The sequence below is a fragment of the Oenanthe melanoleuca genome, chromosome 3 (genome assembly GCF_029582105.1).
Source record: "Oenanthe melanoleuca isolate GR-GAL-2019-014 chromosome 3, OMel1.0, whole genome shotgun sequence".
Taxonomy (NCBI): domain Eukaryota; kingdom Metazoa; phylum Chordata; class Aves; order Passeriformes; family Muscicapidae; genus Oenanthe; species Oenanthe melanoleuca.
Window position 1 is genome coordinate 1601368 of NC_079336.1, and position 22173 is coordinate 1623540.

At 44.2% G+C, this 22173-nt stretch overlaps 1 protein-coding gene across 16 annotated transcripts in view; it reads left to right on the forward strand.

The window, feature by feature from the left end:
• HMBOX1 (homeobox containing 1) overlaps positions 1–22173 on the forward strand; it is a 115851-nt gene that overhangs the window by 46850 nt on the left and 46828 nt on the right. For 15 of the 16 annotated variants that reach the window (XM_056486716.1, XM_056486724.1, XM_056486711.1 and 12 more), the window contains 2 exons: positions 11163–11642; positions 14289–14374. In XM_056486716.1, the coding sequence (XP_056342691.1) occupies positions 11163–11642; positions 14289–14374 (566 nt within the window). Of the gene's footprint in view, positions 1–9273; positions 9405–11162; positions 11643–14288; positions 14375–22173 lie in introns of all 16 variants that reach the window. The other variant, XM_056486722.1, reaches the window with a different exon arrangement.

Here is a 22173-nt window from a genome sequence, read left to right on the forward strand (position 1 = left end):
AGTCTGGAGGTAAGGCCACATCACCCTGGGCATCTTTGTTATCCCAGTATTCTGAGTTTGCTGGGTGACCTCAGAGCTCCTCTGTGCTTTGACTGAGCACAAGGACATCTCACAGCTTTGTGTCAGGCTTTTGCCAGAAATTTCCAGGCTGGGAATTGCATAGTTTGAATTTCCTGTGTTTTACCTTGATTTCAGTCATGTTCTGTGCAGTTTTCTGGAGCAGTAGGAGCTTCCTGGATTTATTCCAGTGTATGTGCAGTTAATATGGCCATGGAAGGTGCTGTAGAAGTAGAGGAAAAACTGGGAGGAACCTATTTGGGGGGGATTAGAGACCATTAAATTAGAGGAAATGGGCCAAGATGACCCATTTAGATAGAAAGTTTCCACATTAAACCACAGATATCTTTAAAAAAGGGTAAATGGGGTTGTGCAGGGGAAAGAAGAAAATGGAGCCTTAAATTTTTTTTTAAAGTTTGAATTTAAATAGTGATTAAGATTAAGATTGAAGAGTTGTAAAACTGCCATGGTGAGAGAGTAGTTGGGTTACTCCTAAGAGTAGGAGACACCTGGGTGCAGTTACCATTTCCCTGCCTCATTTTTATTTTACCCTTAGTAGGATGAGAGTCAATGCTGGAGAGGAGTTTGGGGCATGATGTGAACACAGAATTCTTGATCTTGTCCTCACAGGAATTAAGAATTTATCTAAAAGTCCTGTAACCAACACAGCTTTATCTCTATGGGCTCCCCATAAATATGGGAGTAATTACTTGAGCTTTGTAGCCCATATTGATTAATTAATAGGTGTTAATAGTGAGCTGTGACCATCAGTATGTTTTACATCCCTCAAAGTATGATTTCTGATAGAAGCAGACAGTTTCACTGTCATCACTTCAAATTTACCTGAATTACCAGGCCAGTGCTCATGAATTTAACTGCCAGCAATGGCAGGGCTGTCTGGGGAGTGAGTAAAAGAAAATCAGGGTGAATAATGCAGATGGAGAAGGACTGGATTGGAGCTTTGTCATCATTTAAGAAAAACAGCAGGAGGAAAAGAACAAGAGTGTGAACTCCAGATTGAAGAGCACTGGACTTCCAGTGGGTTAGAAAATCACCACAGGCTGAGCTGTACCTGTCCAGTGTCCTTGAAATGTGACACAAAACAGATTAATGAAACTCAGGTAACAGAAAACTCAGCTGATTTTCTCCTTTTGTCTTTGGTGACAAGGTATTGTGTAAATAGTGGGTGACTCTGGGAGCATTCATTTGGCTTCTTTAGCTTTAACTGGAACAATGTCCTGCCTGAGTCTTGGTTTTACTTTGAGATAAACCAAATGAATTAGTTCATGATTTCACAGCAAAAATAAAGGAAAAAATCTTGTTGAATGGTAAAGTTTTTTTCCTCAAAAGGGTTTGGCACAGCTGCCCAGGGAAGTGGTGGATTCCCATCCCTGGGGGGATTTAGAAGCTGTGTGGATGTGACACTTGGGGACATGGGTTAGTGGTGGCCTTGGCACTGTGGAATGTAGACTGGGTCCTGTCTGTCATGCAGGAAACTTCTCTGCTTTGGGTCTGGGTTACACAAAGAAATGTTTGTTGCTTTAAGAGCATTAATTAGGGTATTCATTTCTTTCTGAAATGCTTTTAACTAAAATAAAACTCCAGTGTGGAAGCAGCAGTGGCCAGAAGCCCATGGTTTTTGCTATTATGATTTATTTTCTTCAAGGAGACACTGTTATCTATTCCTGAGTTCTCCAAGTGTAATCTCTGTCTTCACTAAGGCTGTGCCAATAATTCTGCACTTGCAAACTATTTTTCTAGTGGAAAATAATTGGCTTTGTAGTTAAGCACAAAACAGTGGTAGGTGAGGGTCAGCTGTTTGCTGGGTTTGGATTTTAGTTTTCTGAAGTAATTTCTTTTAAGGAAGTGTTTTAGTTGATAGTGCTGATGATAGAACCTGAAGGAGAATGAAGGTGCCTGAAAAACTTCAGAATGTCTCCTTTTCTGCATGTGTGGAAGAGGTGGTGGAAATCCTGGTGATGGCTTTGCTTGAAAGTTGTCCCACATCTTGTCATGTGTGATGCTATAGATGGACCCTTATGTGTGGTGAGAAAATGCTCAAAGTTTGACCAGGCTCTTGTTCTGTCTTCTTGTAAAATTCCTGTGTGACTTTGAACAAGTTGTTTGGATTTACCCAAAGTCCAGCCCCTCTCTGAGAGCTCTTGGTCACAAAAATTTGTGTAGTGTTGCTTCCCTGCCTCACAGGGATCTTGTCATTGGAGTATTTAAGTACCCCAGGTGGCAGAATTAATGGACAAGAGTTCTGATATTCTGCATTTTAATAAAGGATTGCTCAAATTTTGGAATTAAATGGAGGATGCAGAAGACAGCACTGCAATCTTGACAGCTGAAAATTCTGAATTATCATAGAATCCCAGAATGGTTTGTGTTGGAATCCCAGAATGGTTTGGGTTGGAAAGGACTTCAAAGCTCATCCCATCCCACCCCCTGCCATGGGCAGGGACAGTTTCCACCATCCCAGGTTGCTCCAAGCCCTGTCCAGCCTGGCCTTGGACACTTCCAGGGATGGGTCATTCTGGTATTTAGGGCAGGCCCAAGTCTCAGTTTTACTGATTTATTTTTAAATTACTGTTTTTTCACATGGTTTACACTATTTCAGTGTGTTCATGAGATTTACTGTAACTAAAGTACACAAGTCCTGCTTTGAGAGCTGTTGCAGAGCTTATATATCCAAAGTTTAGTCTTTGGCTCCCAAATCCAGGAGCTCCTCCTTGCTCTTGGCACAGATTTGAGTTTTTGGGCCCTGGTTCAGCACTCAGTTTTTCTCTGTTTGTTAGTCCTGCTGATCCCTCGTTCTGCCCTTGAATCCAGGCTCAGAGTTTGAATTCCTGCCTTGTTGCTGTAGAATTGCAACAATAGCAGGAAACCCAGATTTTGGAAGTAGGGAAGGTTAGGGTTAGACAGATAAGATGTCACTGTGAATCAGTGTGTGTGCCTTGAGTAGAATTCAGAAGTGTCTGGCTGCCAGCCCTGTGCTTAGTCAGAGGTCAGTCCCTTTTGTAAGACTTGGATTATGACAATAATTGCCATTTATATTATATTTTTGCCTTGTAAGATCAATCTCGAGTTCTCTCTCTCCTTCCCAGAGATGTAAAGCAGAATAAGTTACTCACCCAAGTGGCCAAACCACTGGGTTTGCTCACTGCCAGCATCCATTAAAATGATTTTATCAGCAGAGAATTTCAGAGAGTAAGTGTAAAGCAGTGAGCTGGGGTCTGGGGCTCTTTAACCAGCTGAGGAACTCGAAGCCTGCTGAAGAAAGGATGTGTTGATATTCTGCTCTCTGCTCTCCTCCTCTCATTTGTGCAGCAGTGAGTGTTTGATTACACCAGATTTATTTTCAGAACTTTCAGGCTGCTCTTATTAATTGTCCCCATTTTGATGGCAGGAGTGTGGCAGAGCTCTGCATTCTGTTTTGCATCCCTAAACAGAGCTGCTGATGCTGGGGCTCCATGCCTCAGCTCAGAGCCTCCTTCCCCTGCCATGAGAGCAGTCATTACAGGAATTACGTTTTGTTTGTGAATCAGGATGAATGGGAGTAGGGGCCTTTTTTTTTTTTTGCAATTGCAGGAGATAATTATGCAAACTTATGGATGAGGATGGCTCTGTGTTCGTTGACATGATGAGCACTTCAGGCCTGAGGTTTTTTCTCTCTTTCTCTCTTAAAACTGGTACAACTCCTCTGAAAATCCTGGAGTTGCAAGTGATGAGCATAAGTGATGAGTCAGATCCTTAATCCCCTGTTATGCCCCAGAATTCACAGCATCAGCTCTTGGTTTTGAAGGCAGCTTTGCTTAATATGGTGCAAAGTTTTAGGTGGTTCTGAAATATTTATATTGCTGTGAATCATCGATCACACAATGGTTTGGCTTGAAAGGAACCTTAAAGATCATCTCATTCCAGTGGCAGAGATGCTGTCCCAGGTTGCTCCAAGCCTGGCCTTGGACCCTTCCAGGGATGGGGCAGCCACAGCTTCTGTGAGAAACCAGTGCCACGACCTCACCACCCTCTGAATGGAAGGAGATTGATTTGTTCAGCAAGAACAGAAAAGGCCAAAGCTTGAATTTCAGAAGACTGGATACTGGTATGCCCTAAATGCCCCAGTTCTCTTCCAGCAGAGCCTTAGAGCTGCCCTGGAAGGGTCACAGTCTTTGTCTCTGGGCTTTGATGATCCTTGTGTGTCCCTTCCAATTCAGAATATTCTGGGATTCTGGGACTTTTTTGGTGATACATATCAGGGCTGGTTTTGGAACAGCTGTAGCTCAATGAAATCCCCTCTTTTGAGCATCTTGTAGGAGCCAGCTGCATCCTTTGGGGTGGGGTGAAGGGTTGGATGGGGCCCTGATCAACCTCATCTCTCAGTGCCATCCCTGCTCAGATCTCATAAATATGATAAATATGCCAAACCCACAGTGTTGTACCGACCTCTAGGGAGAAACTGGGGATTTGTCTTTGCTGCACATGTACTGAGAGTAAAAGAAAATCTCAGAACATGGCAGAACAGCCACCTAAGTTTGATCAGAATGTAGTTCCTCCAGTTGGAATTGCCAACATTTTCCTCCCTCTATTTATTTTGACACAAAAGATTCATTTGCAAAGGATCCTTTTTAGTCAAAGGACTTAATACTACTGTTATTTTAGTAATCTTTGTATTCTTCTTGATCTTGAATATAAGTCTCATTTTGGTCAGAGAGGCCATGAATTTAACTTATTTTCTTAATTCCAGTGATGAGTCTCAAAAAAATACAAACCTGAAAAAAAACCCCAACCCCCCAAAAAATTTGCCATCCTTAATGCCCATTGTTAATACCAGGAGGAAATTTATGTCTAGAGCTATTAAGGCTCCAGTTCTCACCAGTAGTGGATGCTCACACACACAGGAAAAATATGGCAGGTTAAGGAGTTCAGCTTTTAACTGTGATGGTGGTTAAATCTCTGGTTTAATTAACAAGTTGCAGAACGTGATTTTTTAGCTGTGTGCTTTGTAAGAACCAGTTTCAGCTAGAAAACCACAATTTGCATCATGATTTTGCTCTTCCATTTAAATGGTGAGATGGCATTGAGTGACACCAAGGAGGGGCCTGTGATGCTGTGAAGAGTGCTGGTGTGTAATAAATGAGTGACAAACCCTGGATGTCCCTGTGAGCAGGACAGTCCTGCCCTGTGCTGTGTGTCAGAGAAGGGTAGATGTTGGCATCTCTCCCCATCCTGCTCTCCTCAGTTGATGGGACTTGATCAGAATCATTCTTAAACCAATTACCAGACTTAGGATCCTGTTCTGAACACTTTGGCTCTTGCCCACATCCATATTATGCAGATTATATCAAATATAGGTCTTACAGCAAAAAGCACAACTGGTTTTGTAAGTCTTGAGCTTTGCTTATTAGATAAAGCAGTGAATTTTAATGGGAATTGGAGAAGGACCTCTGCAGAAGAGCATCTCCTCAGTGATGCTAGAGTGCTTCCTACTCATCTACAGTAAGTAGAAGAGTGGAAAAAATGATTTCTTGTGATGATTAAAGAGTCCAGAGCCATTTTCTCAAGTGTTAGAGGTGTTAAGGCTGCTGTCTGGCCTTATTCCCAAACGGGTAATTGAATTGCTTTGAACTTCTGCGAGTTCAATTGGACATGGACTCAGCTCCTAGCTCTTTTTATGGGATTATTCTGCTGTGCTCCATCACCTAGAAAGTTAAGTGTTGGGTAAATGATTCTTGTATCAGCGTGGGCTTGGGCTGTGAGAGTAGGTGAGAAACCCTTGATGTGTTTTTCCTTACTTTTCCCTGTACAGTGCAGGAAAATAAGAGAAGAGAGCACTCTGGCCATGTATCCCCACTGGAGATCAGAACAGTCAAACTGGGGAGGGAACCCACACCCAAGGGGTGAAATTCATTTAAAAAAAAAAGAAGTTAAGTAAATCTTGATGGAATGAGAAGGAAAGGCGGTGCTGGTGAGAGCAGCCACTCCACAAAGTCCCCTTAGGAGGGGAGGAGTGGTGCTGCACTGGGCTGGCTGGGACCTGCTGGGTATTTTATATCTGTGGGTTTGGGAGGGAAAATCAATTCCTTTTTACTTACTTCCTTCAGAGTTCTCCCTTCAGTCTGATACTCAGGTACACCAGGTTGCTTTTGGATGAGCCATGAGAGATGAGCAGGAAGTTTTAATGCTTTAGAATGGTACAACTGGACCATCTTTTTGGGGGATGATTGCCAACTTAGAGTAAGAAATGTAAATAAATTTGATACTTTAGGCTACTTTTTTTTCTGTCAAAAGCTAAAGAAACTTTATTTTAAAGGGCAAGATTCAGTTGTTAAAAAATCGGTCACTTTTAGTTTTGAGCTTAATTAGAAAATTGCAGAGCAATTTTGCATGCAAAATTTCAAGGAGAAAAATGCACAGCTGTTCTCCCTGAGTTATCTCTCCTTTTTTTGGGTGTCTCCCCAAGGAAATTTGACAGCCCATTGTCAGAGGTGAGAGTATTGATAGCAGATAAAGCATGGGATGTAGAGGATACTTTGCTACACAGGCAGCAAAGTTTGCCTACAGCAGAGTCAGTCCACAGTCCCTGTTTTCAGGAAAAGTATTTCCCAACTTGATTTTCTCCTATACCCCCCAATCATTCTGCTTGTCTCTATCTTATTTTATTCCTTGCTACTTTTGCAGTTGATTGTATTTCACAAGGAAAAAGAGGGGGAAGTAAATTGAATTACAGGTAGCCAGAGGAGTGCAGGAGGATAAGAGCCTCTTACTGCAATGTGGGGGGGGATGAAGTGGTGGAGAATATCCACTCATTAATGAGGTGAATGAAATTAGGGTGATTCTAAAATGGCTGATTTAATTAACTGCTTTGTAAATTGATCTTTAAACAGGGTAAGTTTATTAAAATATTTTAAAAAGGGAAAATAACTGAAGCCCTGCTCGTGTAATAGTTTGAAATAATGCTTGCTGTAGTTATTCATTAAAAAGTTGTGGATAGTTGGCAATGCTGGAACATGTTCAATAATACCACGTTTTGCAATATTTGTTTTAGGGTTTTAATGGAAAATTCCAAGTTTCTGCAGTTGTTTTTAATACATTTAAGTCCCTCAGGAGCATTAATTCTAGATCTCATGGCTGTGTAGAAAAGCATGTGAAGATGGAACAGGAATTCCAGATCAAGAAAACCAATGAGATGTGTCAGTGCAATATATGCTGAGTGTGCAAATACAAACAAGGCACTTTGGACATCTCTGTATGACATCAGTGAGACCAGCAGGGAGACACTGTAATTTTGGTGTTCTTACCTCTTAAGTGGTGAAAAATTACCCAGGAAAGTGTTGGAGGGCTGAAAGAATTCTTTGCACAGACAGACAAGCAGATCATTGATTTTAGCTTTTTTTTTTCAAGTTGTCCACATTTTCCCAGTGCTTGTGTTAAACACAGTATCATGGGGTTAATTTGACAGTAGGTTTGCTACTCTTACATTACTTTGTGCAAGGCTTTGGAGTCCAGTGATGAACAGGACTCCAGAATACAAGTTGGAAGTCATTGAGTATCTTATTCTTTGGGCAGAGGTTGGCCTTGCCCAGCAGCTTTTGCATCCCTGTGCATTGAAATTCCTGCACAAGCTCAGTTGTATCAAAGAGGGACAAATTGAGGCCAGAACTCTTTCTCTTGTGTGGCCATGAGTGATGGGAGGTCAACCCCTGCCCCTGCACCTGAGAACTCTGCACTTCATCAGCTGGAATTCACTGCAGGACACTTAGGATTCACCAAATCATTATGTGTAATTCACTAAAGGAGATTAATTTGGCCTGGGCACCCAGATCCATCCAGGAGCTGAGCACTGGCACTTTAGACAAATTAGGAATGACACCCAAATTTTAGAGGGAATCTCTGGCCATGGTCACCAACTGCTGCAGGAGGTGGTGGGGCCCAGAGCAGCTGTGGCTGCCCCTGGATCCCTGGAAGTGTCCAAGGCCAGGCTGGATGGGGCTTGGAGCAACCTGGGACAGTGGAAGGTGTCCCTGCCTTAAACCCACCTTTAGTTCCTTAGGTGGAACTAAGTGATTTTACAGCCCCTATCAATCCAAACCATTCTGTAATTCTGTGATTCTGTGTTGCTTGACATTCTTGAAGCCATCTGGAAAGTCTTGCTTTTGTCAGATGGGAGATTTTTAGTTCACAGGGCGACAAGGACAAAAGTTCTGGGTTTCTGTGTCTGTGATAAATGGATGATTAAATAATTGAGAGTATGTTTTAGTATTAAATGTTGGAGAGTCTGTAAAGTAGGAATTTTGAGTGGAGGTAACTCTGGCTCATTAAATTCTCCAGTTCAAACAAAGAATTTGAGCACATGAAACTTGGTATTGACAGCTAAATGATGCAGGAAATGGTGACATTAGAAATACAGGTAAGAAATGCCCATTTCACATCCAGTGCAAACCACCTCAAGGCCAGCTGGTTAAAGAGATGCTCTGTTTGAAAACTGTGCTGCTGGGAGCTTGTGTGATGAGTCAGTGTGTGTGTGACAATTCTCCCAAAGCTGGGAGAGGAGGATGCAGCAGCCCTGCCTCCCCCAGAAGCCAGACCTAGAACACAAAGTCTGTTTCCAAATGCTCCCTGTCCAAGCTCTGAAGGTCTCAGCCACTTCCAGATTGGGGTTGTTACAATTCCAGTCATTTGCAGGTCGGCTGCTGCATTGCCTGTGCTTCAGCAGTCTGGGTTCTTGTCTTGGGAAATTGAAAATGGCCTGGATGTTTCCAGTAATCAATTATCTGAGGACAGCACATTCCTGTTGGGGATGCAGAACGTCTGTCTTCTCACACAGGCATTTTCTTGGATGGGAGTCATCCCCTTGCCTTGTCCTCCTGCTTCCTTCTCCCACAAAACAGTGCAAAGGGCTCAGTATCTTTGCTGGATAAGGGCAGAGATGGAATTTTCTTCTCATTTCTGTATTTCCCAGCCTGCAAGTGTCACTTTGGTGGATTTGTGCATCCTGGCTTTGTCTTTACTCCACTCCAGCAAGCCAGTTCTCAGTGTTGTTCTTCAGCCCCAGCTATGGATCTCGAGTCATTCCATGACTCTGCTGGGAGCTCCTCTGTGCCAGGGCAGAAATGGACATGAGAATTGCTCACAATTAGTGGGGAGGAATGGGCAGCCCTGTCCCTGGAAGGTGTCTCAGCCTGACAGCCATTGTCCCTCTCCTGGCTTTCACAGGGTCCTTGGAATTCTCCCTTGACTTTCCCTCAGCTGTGATTTGCTCTGGCTCGTAGGGACTGTACATCAGCTCTGTCACATCTCCTGGAGTTTGAGTGATCTCTTCACCCCCCTGCTCTCCTTCAGGAATGGTAATAAACCCCTGACTCACGAGAAGATTCCTGAGAAGGATGGCAAATGCCAAATTCTGCTTGCCAAGTTCTGCCTGCCCTCCATCTGCCATCCCTTCTTCTCTGGATCTAGAGTTCTGAAGGAGGAGATCTTGTTGTTTGTGTGACATTTGGATCTGTAGCCAGCAGACTTAGGGAAGAACAGTGATTAAGGGAGCATACTGTGGTTTTTTTTCATTTCCATATCTGGGCTTTGCAGTAAATGATATTTATTGTTGTGGCACCTTGGGAGGTTTAGGAGTTAAAAATAATTTTGTTGAGCCACCAGGATGGTCGAGTTACTTGAGAAGCCAGTCTTTGGAGGGGAAAAGGCTGAAGACTTATTTCTTTAAATGAAAGCTCAGGAGTAATTGGATGTGCTGCACTTTCCTTGTCAGGGCAGGCAATCTGTGGCAACATTCCAGGTTCAAAAGTTCCTAACTTCAGAAATCCAACTTCAGTCAAATCAGCTTGGGTCCTGCAGGCCACTAGAATTTCCGCTGGGTGTGTTTTTATCTTCTTTTTTTCTCTGAGGTAGCAACAAAAGTTAGGGCAACTCAAACTCTTTGTAGTTAAGATTTGAAAGAGTTGAGATTCATAAATCTCATGTCATATCTGGTTAAAACTTGTCCAGAAAAACTCAGATCTGTGGCCACCACAGAAATCTGAGATTCCTGTGTGGTGGGTACTTTACACTGGGCAAAATTTTGTCTGGAATCAAGTTGCACCCTTAATTACTGAGCAGCTCTCTGTAGCACCAGTGTATCAAAAGCAAAAGGGCACAAACTGCAGGGTTGGTGCAGGTGTGGGGTGTGAGGTTCTCCGGTGCTCTAAGGCACCAACTCTGCAGCTCTTGGCTCCTACTTGGTTGGGTTATCTTAAATAAGCAAAGCAACTAATAGTTAAAAAGGTTATTTATCACAAAGCACATCAGTCTCAACAGGGAATGACAGAAAGCAATGGCAAAGCAGTGGCAAAGCAATGGCCTAGCAGATGGCTAAAAGCCAGAATGGCCAAAAGCCCTGGCAAAAGCCAAAGGCTAAAAGCACCAGCTCTCCCCAATACTCCTATATAGGATTTTTCCAACAAGCTAAGACACAAGCTCAGACCACCACTCCTTGACCTATTAGAATTCTAGTTTCTTAGCACACCAGGTTATGTATAGAACTACACATACACCCTGTCTTGTTCTGTGTGAAATATGTAACCAGTGATCTTACTATAGCTCTGCTATGTCTAAGTCCTGTCTACCACTGTGGGCCTGGAGTCTCTTGCTGAAGATGTCATTATGTCTCAACCTTCACTAGAACTCTCACTTCCATTCTGGCATTTGAAACCTTTCACTTACTAAAAGCATTACAGCTCCTACTAAAACTTACTAACTTACTTCTACTTAAATGTCTGCTTTATGTGTGAGTGGCTTAATATACTTGAATCCATCCAAAGGCTTTAATTCAATCCCTGCACTCTGATTTCTCTCTGAAGAATTCAGAGAGACCCCTGACTCACTGACTCCAACAGTGGGGGATGTCAGGAGAGGTCTGAAATGCTGTTGGAGCACTCCAAGGAAAATAAACTCTTCTGCTGTGTAGGTGTCTGGCTGAGGTTATTTGGAGTGGATTTTGAAGGTGGATTTTGGAGCTGTTGTGTGTGTGTTTTGCACCAAAATTTATGAACACTTTCCGTGTGCCACGTAGAACAATGGAACTGAAGTGTTTTGTGTTTTACCCCCACGTGCAGCCTGCTGGAAACCATGTCTCACTACACAGACGAGCCAAGATTCACCATAGAGCAGATCGACCTCCTGCAGCGCCTGCGGCGCACGGGGATGACCCGGCACGAGATCCTGCACGCGCTGGAGACCTTGGACCGCCTGGACCAGGAGCACAGCGACAAGTTCGGGAGGAGGTCGGGCTACGGCGGCGGCTCCTACGGCAACAGCAGCAACAACGTGGCGGCCTCGTCCTCCACGGCCACGGCCTCCACCCAGACCCAGCAGTCGGGGATGTCGCCGTCCCCCAGCAACAGCTACGACACCTCCCCCCAGCCTTGCACCACCAACCAGAACGGCAGGGACAGCGGCGACAGGCTGGCTGCCTTCAACGGCAAGATGTCGCCCACGCGCTACCCGCTGGCCAACAGCCTGGCCCAGAGGTCCTACAGCTTCGAGGCTTCTGAGGAGGACCTGGACATCGATGACAAGGTGGAGGAGCTGATGAGGTGAGTGAAGGGCTCTGTGGGAAGGTTTGGGCTCAGCAAGACTGCTGAATTAGGGGTGGGGAAATGCTGGTGTGTCCCATCCCAGGAAACGTGCAAGGTCAGGTGGGATCTGTGATAGCCCTGCTTATTGCAGCAGGTTTGGACCAAGCGACCTGAAGTGTCTCTTCAGCTCACACCATTCCATGAGGATTTGGTGATGGTTATCAAGAGAGCAGGAGCTGCTTCAGGCAGTTGTCACCATCCCAGAACCTCTCACCTGCCTTTGTGGATGTCCTGGTTTGAAGGACAGGTGTGTGCCAGTAAAGGCAGGAGCTTCTCTTTAAAATGGAGAGTGTAAACCCCCTTCCTCCAAATTATTATCATTTTGAAATTAAGGGGCTCTCAGGCAAAGATAAGGGAATTAGGAATAACAGTTCTTTACTAGGAAAATTAAAATAGAAATGCAGTATTACAAAGAACAATCCCAAACCCTGCCAGAGTCAGAATCCAAGCTGACACCCGTCAGTCAGTCAGGGTGTTGGCACAGTCCCATTCAATGGTGGCTGCATCCTCCTGCAGTGGCAGATGTGGTTCAGCTGGAGCAGTGCTCCTGGAGAAGGTGCAGTTTCCTCTGAAGCTCCAGGGATGATGTGCAAAGGTCCAGTTTTCCTCTGGGATCCAGTGGCAAAGGCTGCTCTGCTGTTCCAAATCTCAGTTTTTCTCTGGGTAGGAAAGGCTTGGCTCCTCCCCTGGCTGGAGCATCTCCCAGTGGGATGATGGAATTTTATCAGTCATGCCCTGGGACTCACTGGCCATGAACAGGAGATATCTCCTGGAGGGAGGATGGGCTGTGGAAAGATAAAGATGATTGCCCAGCTGGTTTAAAGATGGCCCATGAGCAGATAATGTGTGCCAGGAGATCAGGGTCACTGCCCCAGCTGGGTTAACAGATGGGGACAGAATTCACATTGCTGGTCACATCAACCCAACACAGTGAAGACAACCCCTGGCCCTGTGTGGGTGTCCCACAGTCTGACTGTTGAAAGAATTTTTTTGGTGCTGTACCAAAAATTTGGATTGATGTTAGAGCACTCGTTTTCCATCTACTTTTTTCAGGATTCTGATCAAATATCAATTCACGTGACTTCTCCTCCACTATTTCACACCCATTATAATTCCTTCCATTATAGAGGGAGAGTAGAGAGTCCTACTTGGATTGGTCAGTGCTTTCCAGTGGCATCTGGAGAGGATGCATGTTGTTTGTTGCTAGTTTGTGGCAGGAATTTGCAGAGTGATGCAGGAAAATACAGATAATGAAGAAGCAGAAGTTTTCTCTGAGAGCCATTTGGGTTTTTTCAGGGCTGACCTTCCTTTACTTGTAGCAGCTTTCTTTTCAGCATTATGGCAAAGATGAAAGAAGGGGATTATCCTCCTGAGGATGAAAGTCCAAGTCAATGGGCTTTGAGAGCAGAAAGAAATAAGAGGAAAGGCCAAATGTCTCAAAACAATTTTGGTCATAATGTTGGAATTTCTTCTTTTTCCCCCCCAAACCTCACCATTCCTGAAGTACCTATGGCAGAACTGGGGTCCATAAGTTCCAGAATGGAAATGTGTTGGAAGCAGTTTGGAGATTTTAGGGAAGGATGTGGCTTTGGGGGAGAGGATTAGAGATGAGCAGTAAGAAAAGTCAATCAGCCTCATTTGCTGTTGGCTGCATGATGATGGAATTGGGCAGGAAGGGGTTGAGTACAGCAGAGTGCCAAGCTCCCATGGCTGAGGTTTGGGTTCCTGTGCAGTGACTCTCAGGTAATGCTTTTAGTGCTTATTTAAACTGAAATGACTTGTGTTTGCAGGCATATGGAAGATGAGTGTTGGGTAGATAAATAAAAATCAACCCACAGCACAGCATTCATTTTGCATTTTACATTTGCAAGCTTGAGTCTGCCTTCAGTGTAGCTGGGGCAGGAGGGGAGAAGGGGAAGGGAAATGTCTCATAAAACCTAATAAAGGCTGGTTTTAATTGCCTGCCCTTCTCAGGAAGGGAGAGAGGAAGAGGAGGGGAAAAGTATGTGTTTATTGCAGTTGAAATTTGCTGTGTGTCACAGTATGTGTGCAAGCTCCAATTTATTTGCTTTTTGGCAGGGTTTAAACCCATTCTGAACTACTTGTAAAAATCATACAAAGACCTCAGTTCATTCAGTGCAAGCTCTGGACTAAGTAGGGAACTAAAGGAAGGGTGTGAGGATAGAGGTTGCAAAATTTTGGATCTTTTCCTTGGGGTGCTGGAGGAGGTTGGTGTCTGCATATTCATTTGGGTAACTAACCATGCAGCTCCTGCTATCCTTTATTTTTTATTTTTCTGCCTCATTTTTATGAGTGAGGTTTTTATGCTGGTATGAGAGATTTATTCATCCCTGTGTAATGAAACTTTGTGCATTCCATATGGCAGTGCTGCACCTAATATGAATTATATGGGACATGAGTCATCCATTCTCCTGCTCTGGTACTTTGATCAAACGTGACACTTGTTAAAAGAAGTGTCCAGCACTGAGGCATTGTTTTAATGCCAGCCTTCCTAAATAAAGGAAATCAGGGAAAACAAGGCATTTTGCATCTTGCACTTTGGTCTGTCCCTGTTTTTGTGTGTCTGTTGTTCTGTTTTGGTAGGAGGGACAGCAGTGTGATAAAGGAGGAAATCAAAGCCTTCCTCGCCAACCGGAGGATTTCCCAAGCAGTTGTTGCACAGGTAACAGGTAAGAGCTGGGGGGTCCTTCCCTCCTTTGGGGATCTCTGTGTCTGAGCTGCCTGTCTGAGCATGGTGCAGATGTTGGAATATCACTTGGCTTTCTGCATTGCAGTGCAGATCTGTCAGCTTAGTCATGATAATGTATGCCTTTGATTTAAGACCCATTGTCCTGCACATCATGGAACTTCCCCAGTGAATCACTTTTTTTTTTCTTTTTTTTTTTTCTGTGGCTTGTGCTGGCAGATTTTATTTTACAGCATTATAATAAAGCCTGAAGTTCTTATCTTAAAATGAAAACGGTTTTTCTTAATTCTTAAATTGTTGTTGAGTGCAGCAAATAGATGAGTATCTGCATCTCTGGGTATGGAGGGAGAGGAGATAATGTGTATTTATGTATTAAAAACTATATGAATAGTCAGGAGACACAGCTATAGCTGGTGCCACTGCAGCCAGGAGCTGGAGGGTGAGAGTTGGAAGCTTTTTCCATCCTTTGAGTGACAATTAATGAATATCCAAAGGGAGGTTGGGGGATGAGCAGACCAGCTCAGGTTTTACCTGGAAGGAGCAGGGTTCTGGGTGTCCTGTGCCCTGAGCTTTCTGTCACATCCCGACAGGTGAGCCCACTGGGAGCTTCCCTGGTTGTGTTCCCTCTTCACAGAGAGGGTAACAAAGTCCTGTTGCTCCTCCATGGGGTGGCACACAGGCCTTGCCTCAGAATCATTTTGGTTGGAAAAGCTCTCCAAGACCATTGAGTCTGTGACCACTGCCCAGGCCACCAGTGACCCATGTCTCCAAGTGCCACATCCACAGGGATTTTAAATCCCTCCAGGGATGGAAACTCCACCCCTGCTCCCCTGCTCTGGGCAGCTGTGCCAGGGCTGGACAGCCCTTTCCAGGCAGGAATTGTTCCAAAAATCCAACCTGAACCTGTTCTGGCACAGCTTGAGGCTGTTCTCCTCATCCTGTCCCCTGCTCCCTGTCAGGGAGTTGTGGAGAACCACAAGATCCCCCTGAGCCTCTTTCTCTCCAGGCTGAGCCCCTTTCCCAGTTCCTCCAGCCCCTTCCCCAGCTCTGTTCCCTTCCCTGGATTCACTCCAGCCCTTCTAGGATCAAGACTTGATGATAAAATTCAGAATGCTCAATCCCATGTTACACCTCTAAGATTTGTTAACTTTTTAACCCAAGCTTGGATAAAGATTTTGAAATAGATAATTCTGAAGGTTCCCTGATGTCTGGGAATGCCAGAACAGTAGGAGGGAAGCTGTTCTTTTATATTTCCAGGATTTTAAATGTCATAGGAACCCACCTGTCTGGGAACTGTGGGTTTGCAGACATGGCAGCACTTGAGGTGAGCAAGCACAAACTGGTGCTTGAGCCACAGAGCCAGGAATTCCTTCCATGTCTCCTCCCACTCTTCTGTGATCCTGGGTAAAATGACTTGTCCTTCCCTGGTTTCACTTTCACCTGGAAAATCATGAGGTTACCAATTTGTGTAAATGTAAGGCATGTTATTGGCCCTACCAGATGTTAGCACTAATGCTTCAAAAATGAATGTGTAAGTTGAGTTGCTTAAATTGTACCTGAACTCTAAAACTGTAGTAATTAGGGGGTCACTCTCCTGCTTTTGTTCATTCCTTGCCTGAATACAGTCCTGGAAGTTCTCATCTCTGAATTAACCTCTGCATAGCACCCAGCAAGTCAGGCTGGCTTCTCCTGCAAGAGAAGTAGTGCCAAGAGAGGACAACTGCACAAAAGGAGTATTTCCAAAAGGAGCCAATGTTGGTTTTTTCAGTCAGTGAGAGTGCCACATGTGGGGTCATTGAATCACAATCACCACACCAGATCCAAGTCCGTGTCAGTGGAAGGAATCTAATTATAATTAGGATCTAATTATAATTAACTGAATGTTTTGGTGCATGTGTTTGATACCCTGCAAGAAGCTTTAGGACAGGCAAGACCAATCTCTTCACACCTGATCCTTTCCCTCCTTCCATGCTGAGAGAACAGGCCTGTTGTCCTGGATATCAGTGGGCATTCAGTTGGCATTTAGCCTTTGGGAGCTCTCATTGTTTCCTCCTGTGAGTAAATGACACCAACATCCACTTGGCTGACTGGATTTCACACCCTTCCTACATAACCCCAGGGGATCTCACAGAGGGACCAGAGCAATGCTGCAGGGTGTCAGTGGGACAGAATGAGGGCTGAGCTGGGTTGTTGTCTTGTTCTCAAACCAAATCCATGGGAAGCCAGTACATCTTTGCCTCTCAGTCATCCTCCCTGTGCTGATGGGAGCTGATTCATTTTAAATTGTGTCAGCAGGTGTGCAGCACTTCCATGCCACTCTTAAGTACATAGTCATGGCTTATCTGAGAGAAAAGGTAAATCTCAAAGAGAAGTTTGGGAGGACTAGATTAAAGAGTGTGCTCAGCTCTAGCAGGGAGAAACTTCCTCTCCAAAGCAGGGAGTGGTGAGGAGTGACTGAAATAGCCTGGGCAGAGCCTCCCAGGCTCTCCCTTCCAGAGCTGTCTCAGGCCTGAGGAGTGCTGGGTGACTCTCAGTATTCCTCAGATACCTCCAACATCCCTTTCAGCTGGGGAAGAGACTCCCAAGAAATGTCTGGGAACCACTTCTGGTTCAGTAAAAAAAGTTTGTATAGGTAGAGGTTTTGCAGAGTGTATGATCCCAAATGGCATCACCTCAGGATTTACAGCCTTAGTCTTACTGGTAAAGATTTTCTGTAAAAAGTTACTTGCACAAGAGGAAAATGGAAACATTAGCTTTTAGTCTTCATCCCTTCTGCCCTGGGAAGAGGCAAGAAAGAAATGGAAAATTTGTGTTTGCTTCTGTCCAGGAGGGTCTCTTGGCTTGGCTACCTCTGCTGGCAGCTTTTCCTTTCAACCTCTACCCAATCTGGTTTTTTTCCCCACTCCTTATGATTTTATTTATCCCAATTCTGTAACTTGCCATGTTCTGTCCTTGGTGCAGAAACCTCACTGTAACTCTGACCCCTCCAAACCTACTTTTAACCTTATTTTACTAATTCTTCAAACTAAATTTCCATTCAGAAACACATTTTTTCTTTTCCCATCTCAATTATAACAAAGCACTTACAAAATCCATAGTCCTACAGAGCAGCTCTGCATCAGTAAACAGCTTTTCCTCTTGTTTTTCCAAGAGAAAGTGATGGAGAGGGAGGATGCAGGAGAGAGGAGCACAGAGCTGAAGGTTAAAATCAGCTGTTGCAATAGAAAAATGTTGAGGCTCTCTTAATCCTTATAAAATTTGCAGAAACTTTAAAAGTCATTTAGATAATGAATGTGACAGGAAAAATTAAACCTGGAAGACATTCTAGAGGGCTGCCTGGTGTATGGAGGGGACAGGGCAGGTTGGAAAATAGTAACAGGGTATTAAAAAGTGACTTGAAAATAAAGGGATGATTGATAAGAAGCACAAACTTAGCATAGCACTTACTAGTGCTGGTCCTAAAAACAGGAGCTGCTTTTTATAGAAACTTTTTTAATGGTGTCTGTAATAAGATAAACAAGAAGCACTTGGGTTGGGCTCTGTATAAATAATCTCCTACTGATAAGAAAAATGACAGTATAAACAGGAGCTAATAATAGTTCCTGTGGAATTTCCTCTCCTGGTGTTTGGAGCTCCTTTTAACATCCCTGCAGCCTGCTCAGGGCTGGGGCTTCAGCCCCACGTGGGCCAGGTGAGCTGGCAAATTTTTATCAAGTATAATTTGAAACTCTGTGCTCCAAGTTGCTTAAATTGCCACAAGAATTGTACTTGGGCACCAGGTTATGGTCAGAAGAGAGAAATGCAAACTTCTCTCAGAGATGCTGAACTTCCAAAGTTAGGTGGAGGGTGGGGAAATGTTTGCAGGAACTGATGTCTTTCTGTTCCACAGTAGAGGAGAGAGGGAGGAGAGCACAGGGATGAGCCCTCTGCAGATGGGCTAAAGTGGTTTGATGGATGATGCCTCTGCAAGGTTTGGAAATATTACCTTTCCTGTTTTTTACACATATGGAGTGAAGGAATAAAAAAACCACCCTTATTTTCCTGAGGTTACAGAGCAGAAATGTCAATTCAGTTTTCTCAGTTCTTAAAAACATAAAAACAAAACCACCATTAAAAAAATAAACCCAAACCCATCAACAGTAAAATGCAGAAGTCATTTTTGGGTTATTTTTAAATGCACATAGAGCTTTCCAGGGTGCAGTTCTGGTACCCTTCCCAATTATTCTGCTTGTACAGCCCAGCCCTGTGCTCCTGTCTCTGCTTTAATTGATAGGAGATCTCCAGGACTTGGCTTTAGATTATGCTAAACACAGTGCAGTGGAGGGCAGCCTTGGAGCACTGCTGGAACAAATAAAATCCCCACAGGTTTGGAACCCACACACAGGGATGCTGAGCAAATGCCAGTACACAGGGAAACTAGTTCCATTGTGAGGAGAGCTCAGAAAATTCCTGAATTGCTGCTTCTCTCAAATGGCATGAAACTGCATTTTCAGAAAGATTTTCCTTCCTGTTTTTTTTTTATTTTTTAGTACTCATGACAGCACAGAGATTTGTTTTTCTATGATTTTGATCTTTTCAGGTTTTCTGTAAACAAGCCTTGCTAATCTCCTGAATTGATAGGTGTCCTTTGCAAGCACTTGTTCTGTGAATCTGGGACTTTGCTTACAAAGTGAAGAATTAAAACACAGGCAGTTAACTTTCTTCTCCAGGTCTGACATATTCCAGGGGCTTCAGAAAACCTCTCCTGAAAGAAACATGAAAGAGATGCAAAGCAGAGCTGCTGAACAAATCTATCAGTGAAGGTGAAAACCAGTTCCCAAAGACTTGCTGAAGAGCAGAGTGAGGGTTATGAGCAGTTCTGAGCTGCACAGAGCAGTGCCCTTCTCTTGATGATGCATTTTGCTCTTTATTTTATATATTTGGCTGGAAGCTCTCCCCAAATCAGTGTGTGGGAGACAGCAGGGCTGGCCAGGGGAGTGAGCACAGACTGTTTTATCACTGGGAAGTGTCTCCTGCTGTGGGAAGGAGTGAGTGTGACACAGGCAGTCAGCATCTGAAGTGCAATAATCCTTTGTGGATGCCACTTTCCTTCAGTGTTTTCTGTGAGAAAACTGCTGGTGCCATAACCAGGTGTGTTCCTGGCCCTGCTGGTGCTGAGCCTGGAGCACCACAGCCCTCCTTGAGGTCCCTGCTTCACTTGGAGAGTGAATTTCCTCAGCACAGCTGGGTTTGCACTACTCTGGAGAAGTTATTTCATTCATTGCTTCTGGCAGCAGAATGATTTCTTTTTTCCTGCCAGTGCAATTCCCTAAAGCAGAGTGTGATTAGAGACAATGACAGGAGGGTCCTGGTGGTCACTGTCCTGTGAGTCAGCTGTGTAAAACCCACTTGAGATGCAAGAAACTCTAACATGACAATTTGGGGGGGTTGTTTTTTACATTGAAAAGAGTTAAGGAGGGGTTTGGATCCCACAGCACTAGGATGTGGGAGATCCTGGATGAGTTCTGAAAGACTGCATGTGACCTTGGGCTGGTCAGGCTGTTGGGATATGATTTTGGGGCCTCTAAACCTTGCTGAGGTACAGATAAATTTTATGCCTTAAAAACATTTTGCAGAAGCTGTGAGCACTCACAGCAAGTCAGAGCTCAGCTGCTGTGGCTAAATGGCAGCCACAAAAGGATCCCAGCACAGATCCAGCTCTGCTTGGGAGAACTTTGATGCAGTTCAGGACATTGGGACAGTGCATAATTTGTGGAAAGAAGCTTTTTATAAAGAAGATGGTACAGGTTGGTCAGAAGGTTGCTGTCTGCCCATCCCTGGAAATATTCAAGGTCAGGTTGGACAGGGTCTGAACAATGTGATCCAGTTGAAGATGTCCCAGCTCATTGCAGGGGGTGTTGGACTGAATGACCTTTAAAGGTCTTTCCAACTCAAATTTTTCATGTGATTCTATGAAAGTGGACATGGCAAGCTTGAGTTTTTTGGCTCCTGCTGCTGTGCCTTGCCCTTGAGCACCTTGTCTGGAGTGGTGACATCCCTGCCACGTGTGACAGTGTCAGGCAGCCTCTTGAGCAGAATTTGGATTTTCCACTCATGGCAGACATTTAATCTCTATTTATAATTTTTATCTACCAGTGCTTTGTGTTTGTATCTTAGGTTGTTATCCAAACACTCAGCACACACTAATTCACTGCAATAAGTGTAAGTGGGCCATAGTAAACAAGTAAATGACTGGAGCTGTTACACAGTGATTAATTAATGAGAGCAGGGCAGCCAAAAGCAGTGAGACACAAACCTTTGTGTCCCACAGCCCAGGACAAGAAATGGCTTTTATAAATCATAATAGGTCAAGAGCTGCAAATTTTCAAAACTTGGACTTTCCACTGGTAGATGGCAGGATTTCAACAAGGATTTGTTTTGGGCCAGAGAGTGTTATCAGCTTCTTTTGGTATTAACTTGTGTGCTTCCACAGTTACTTGGTGTAAACTTGGCAGGGGCTGAGGCTTGTGTTTGCTTGAATAATGCCACTGCCCCAGTAGTATAAACTCATTTTTAGATCCCACTGTGGGCCCTGGGGGTAGGCAGCTCTTGGCTGCCCCAGCTGTTCCTGAACTCTGTCAGTTGAGGGCAAGGCAATCTCTGGGAGTGAGGTCTGGGAAAATCAGGGTCTGTTTGTGGGCACAGCTCTGCTGAACAGCAGTGAGAAGCAAAACACACCCATCTCTTTCCCCCCAGAACAATTAAAACTTCATAGCCTCCAGAATTCTGTTTGAGGGAGAACAATTAAGAGTAGAAACCCAGTGATTTAAAAAATCTGGTTGCTGCAAACCCACCTGAATATGATACCTGAGAGTCAAGCTGAGACATTCTGAAGTTAACTACCTTCAACACACAAAACATAAGCACAGTAAACCCCCACATTAGAAGTGGTAAAACTACAGGGAGCTGTTTTTCATGAGTTAAATAAGATTATGAGAGCTTTTAAAGCCTTGATGCATCTCTAGAGGGGGAGGCAGTTTGGGTTCTGTTTGCAAACCAGGCTCTACCTGCCCAGGTGGTGTCTCCAAGCAGGTGGTGGCACAGGTGGTGCTGGCAGTATATTGGTACTTGGAGTACCTCCTAAAACTTCACTTCTCAGGAGAGGCTGGATGTTGTTAACCTGCTCTGGTGGCTGAAGGGCCTTGTGGAAGGCACAGGGAGTTCTGAAGCAGTGCTTCAGTTACTCAGCAAACTGCATTTTTCACATTTTCAGATGAGCCTACTGCTGACCTCTTCATGCACTTCTTGTTTTATTTATTTCCTCTGCTGATCACTTTTTGCCCTTCCTGCATTGATCCTTCATTCCCTGTCATACTTTGAAAATAACTGTATTAACTTGTAGGAATTTTTCCCCTTCTTACTGTTTTCTTGGAACTCTTGCTTTAAAATCTGCAGTGTTTTGTCCCTCATCATGCCTGGGTACCTCCAGCTTGGCTCCTGCTTTGCTGACAGACAGCTGCTCTTTCTGGTTTGTTTTCTGGCTGTTGTTGCAGCTGCTGACAGTTGGTTTGCTCCATTTCTGGGCTGATGTGATCTATATCACATAAACTGTTTTCTGTGTTTATCTCCCTTCTTATTCAAGCATTGAATGATAAGGATTTCCTAACCATCATTATTTATGTATAATAGTGGGGAAGGGACTTGTTCCCATATCACAGATGAAGTTTAGGAATCAGGGAAGCTGTGGACAATTCAAGCCTGTGATAGCTTTAGCTTCCCAGTTTTTACCCTCTTTGCTTTTGG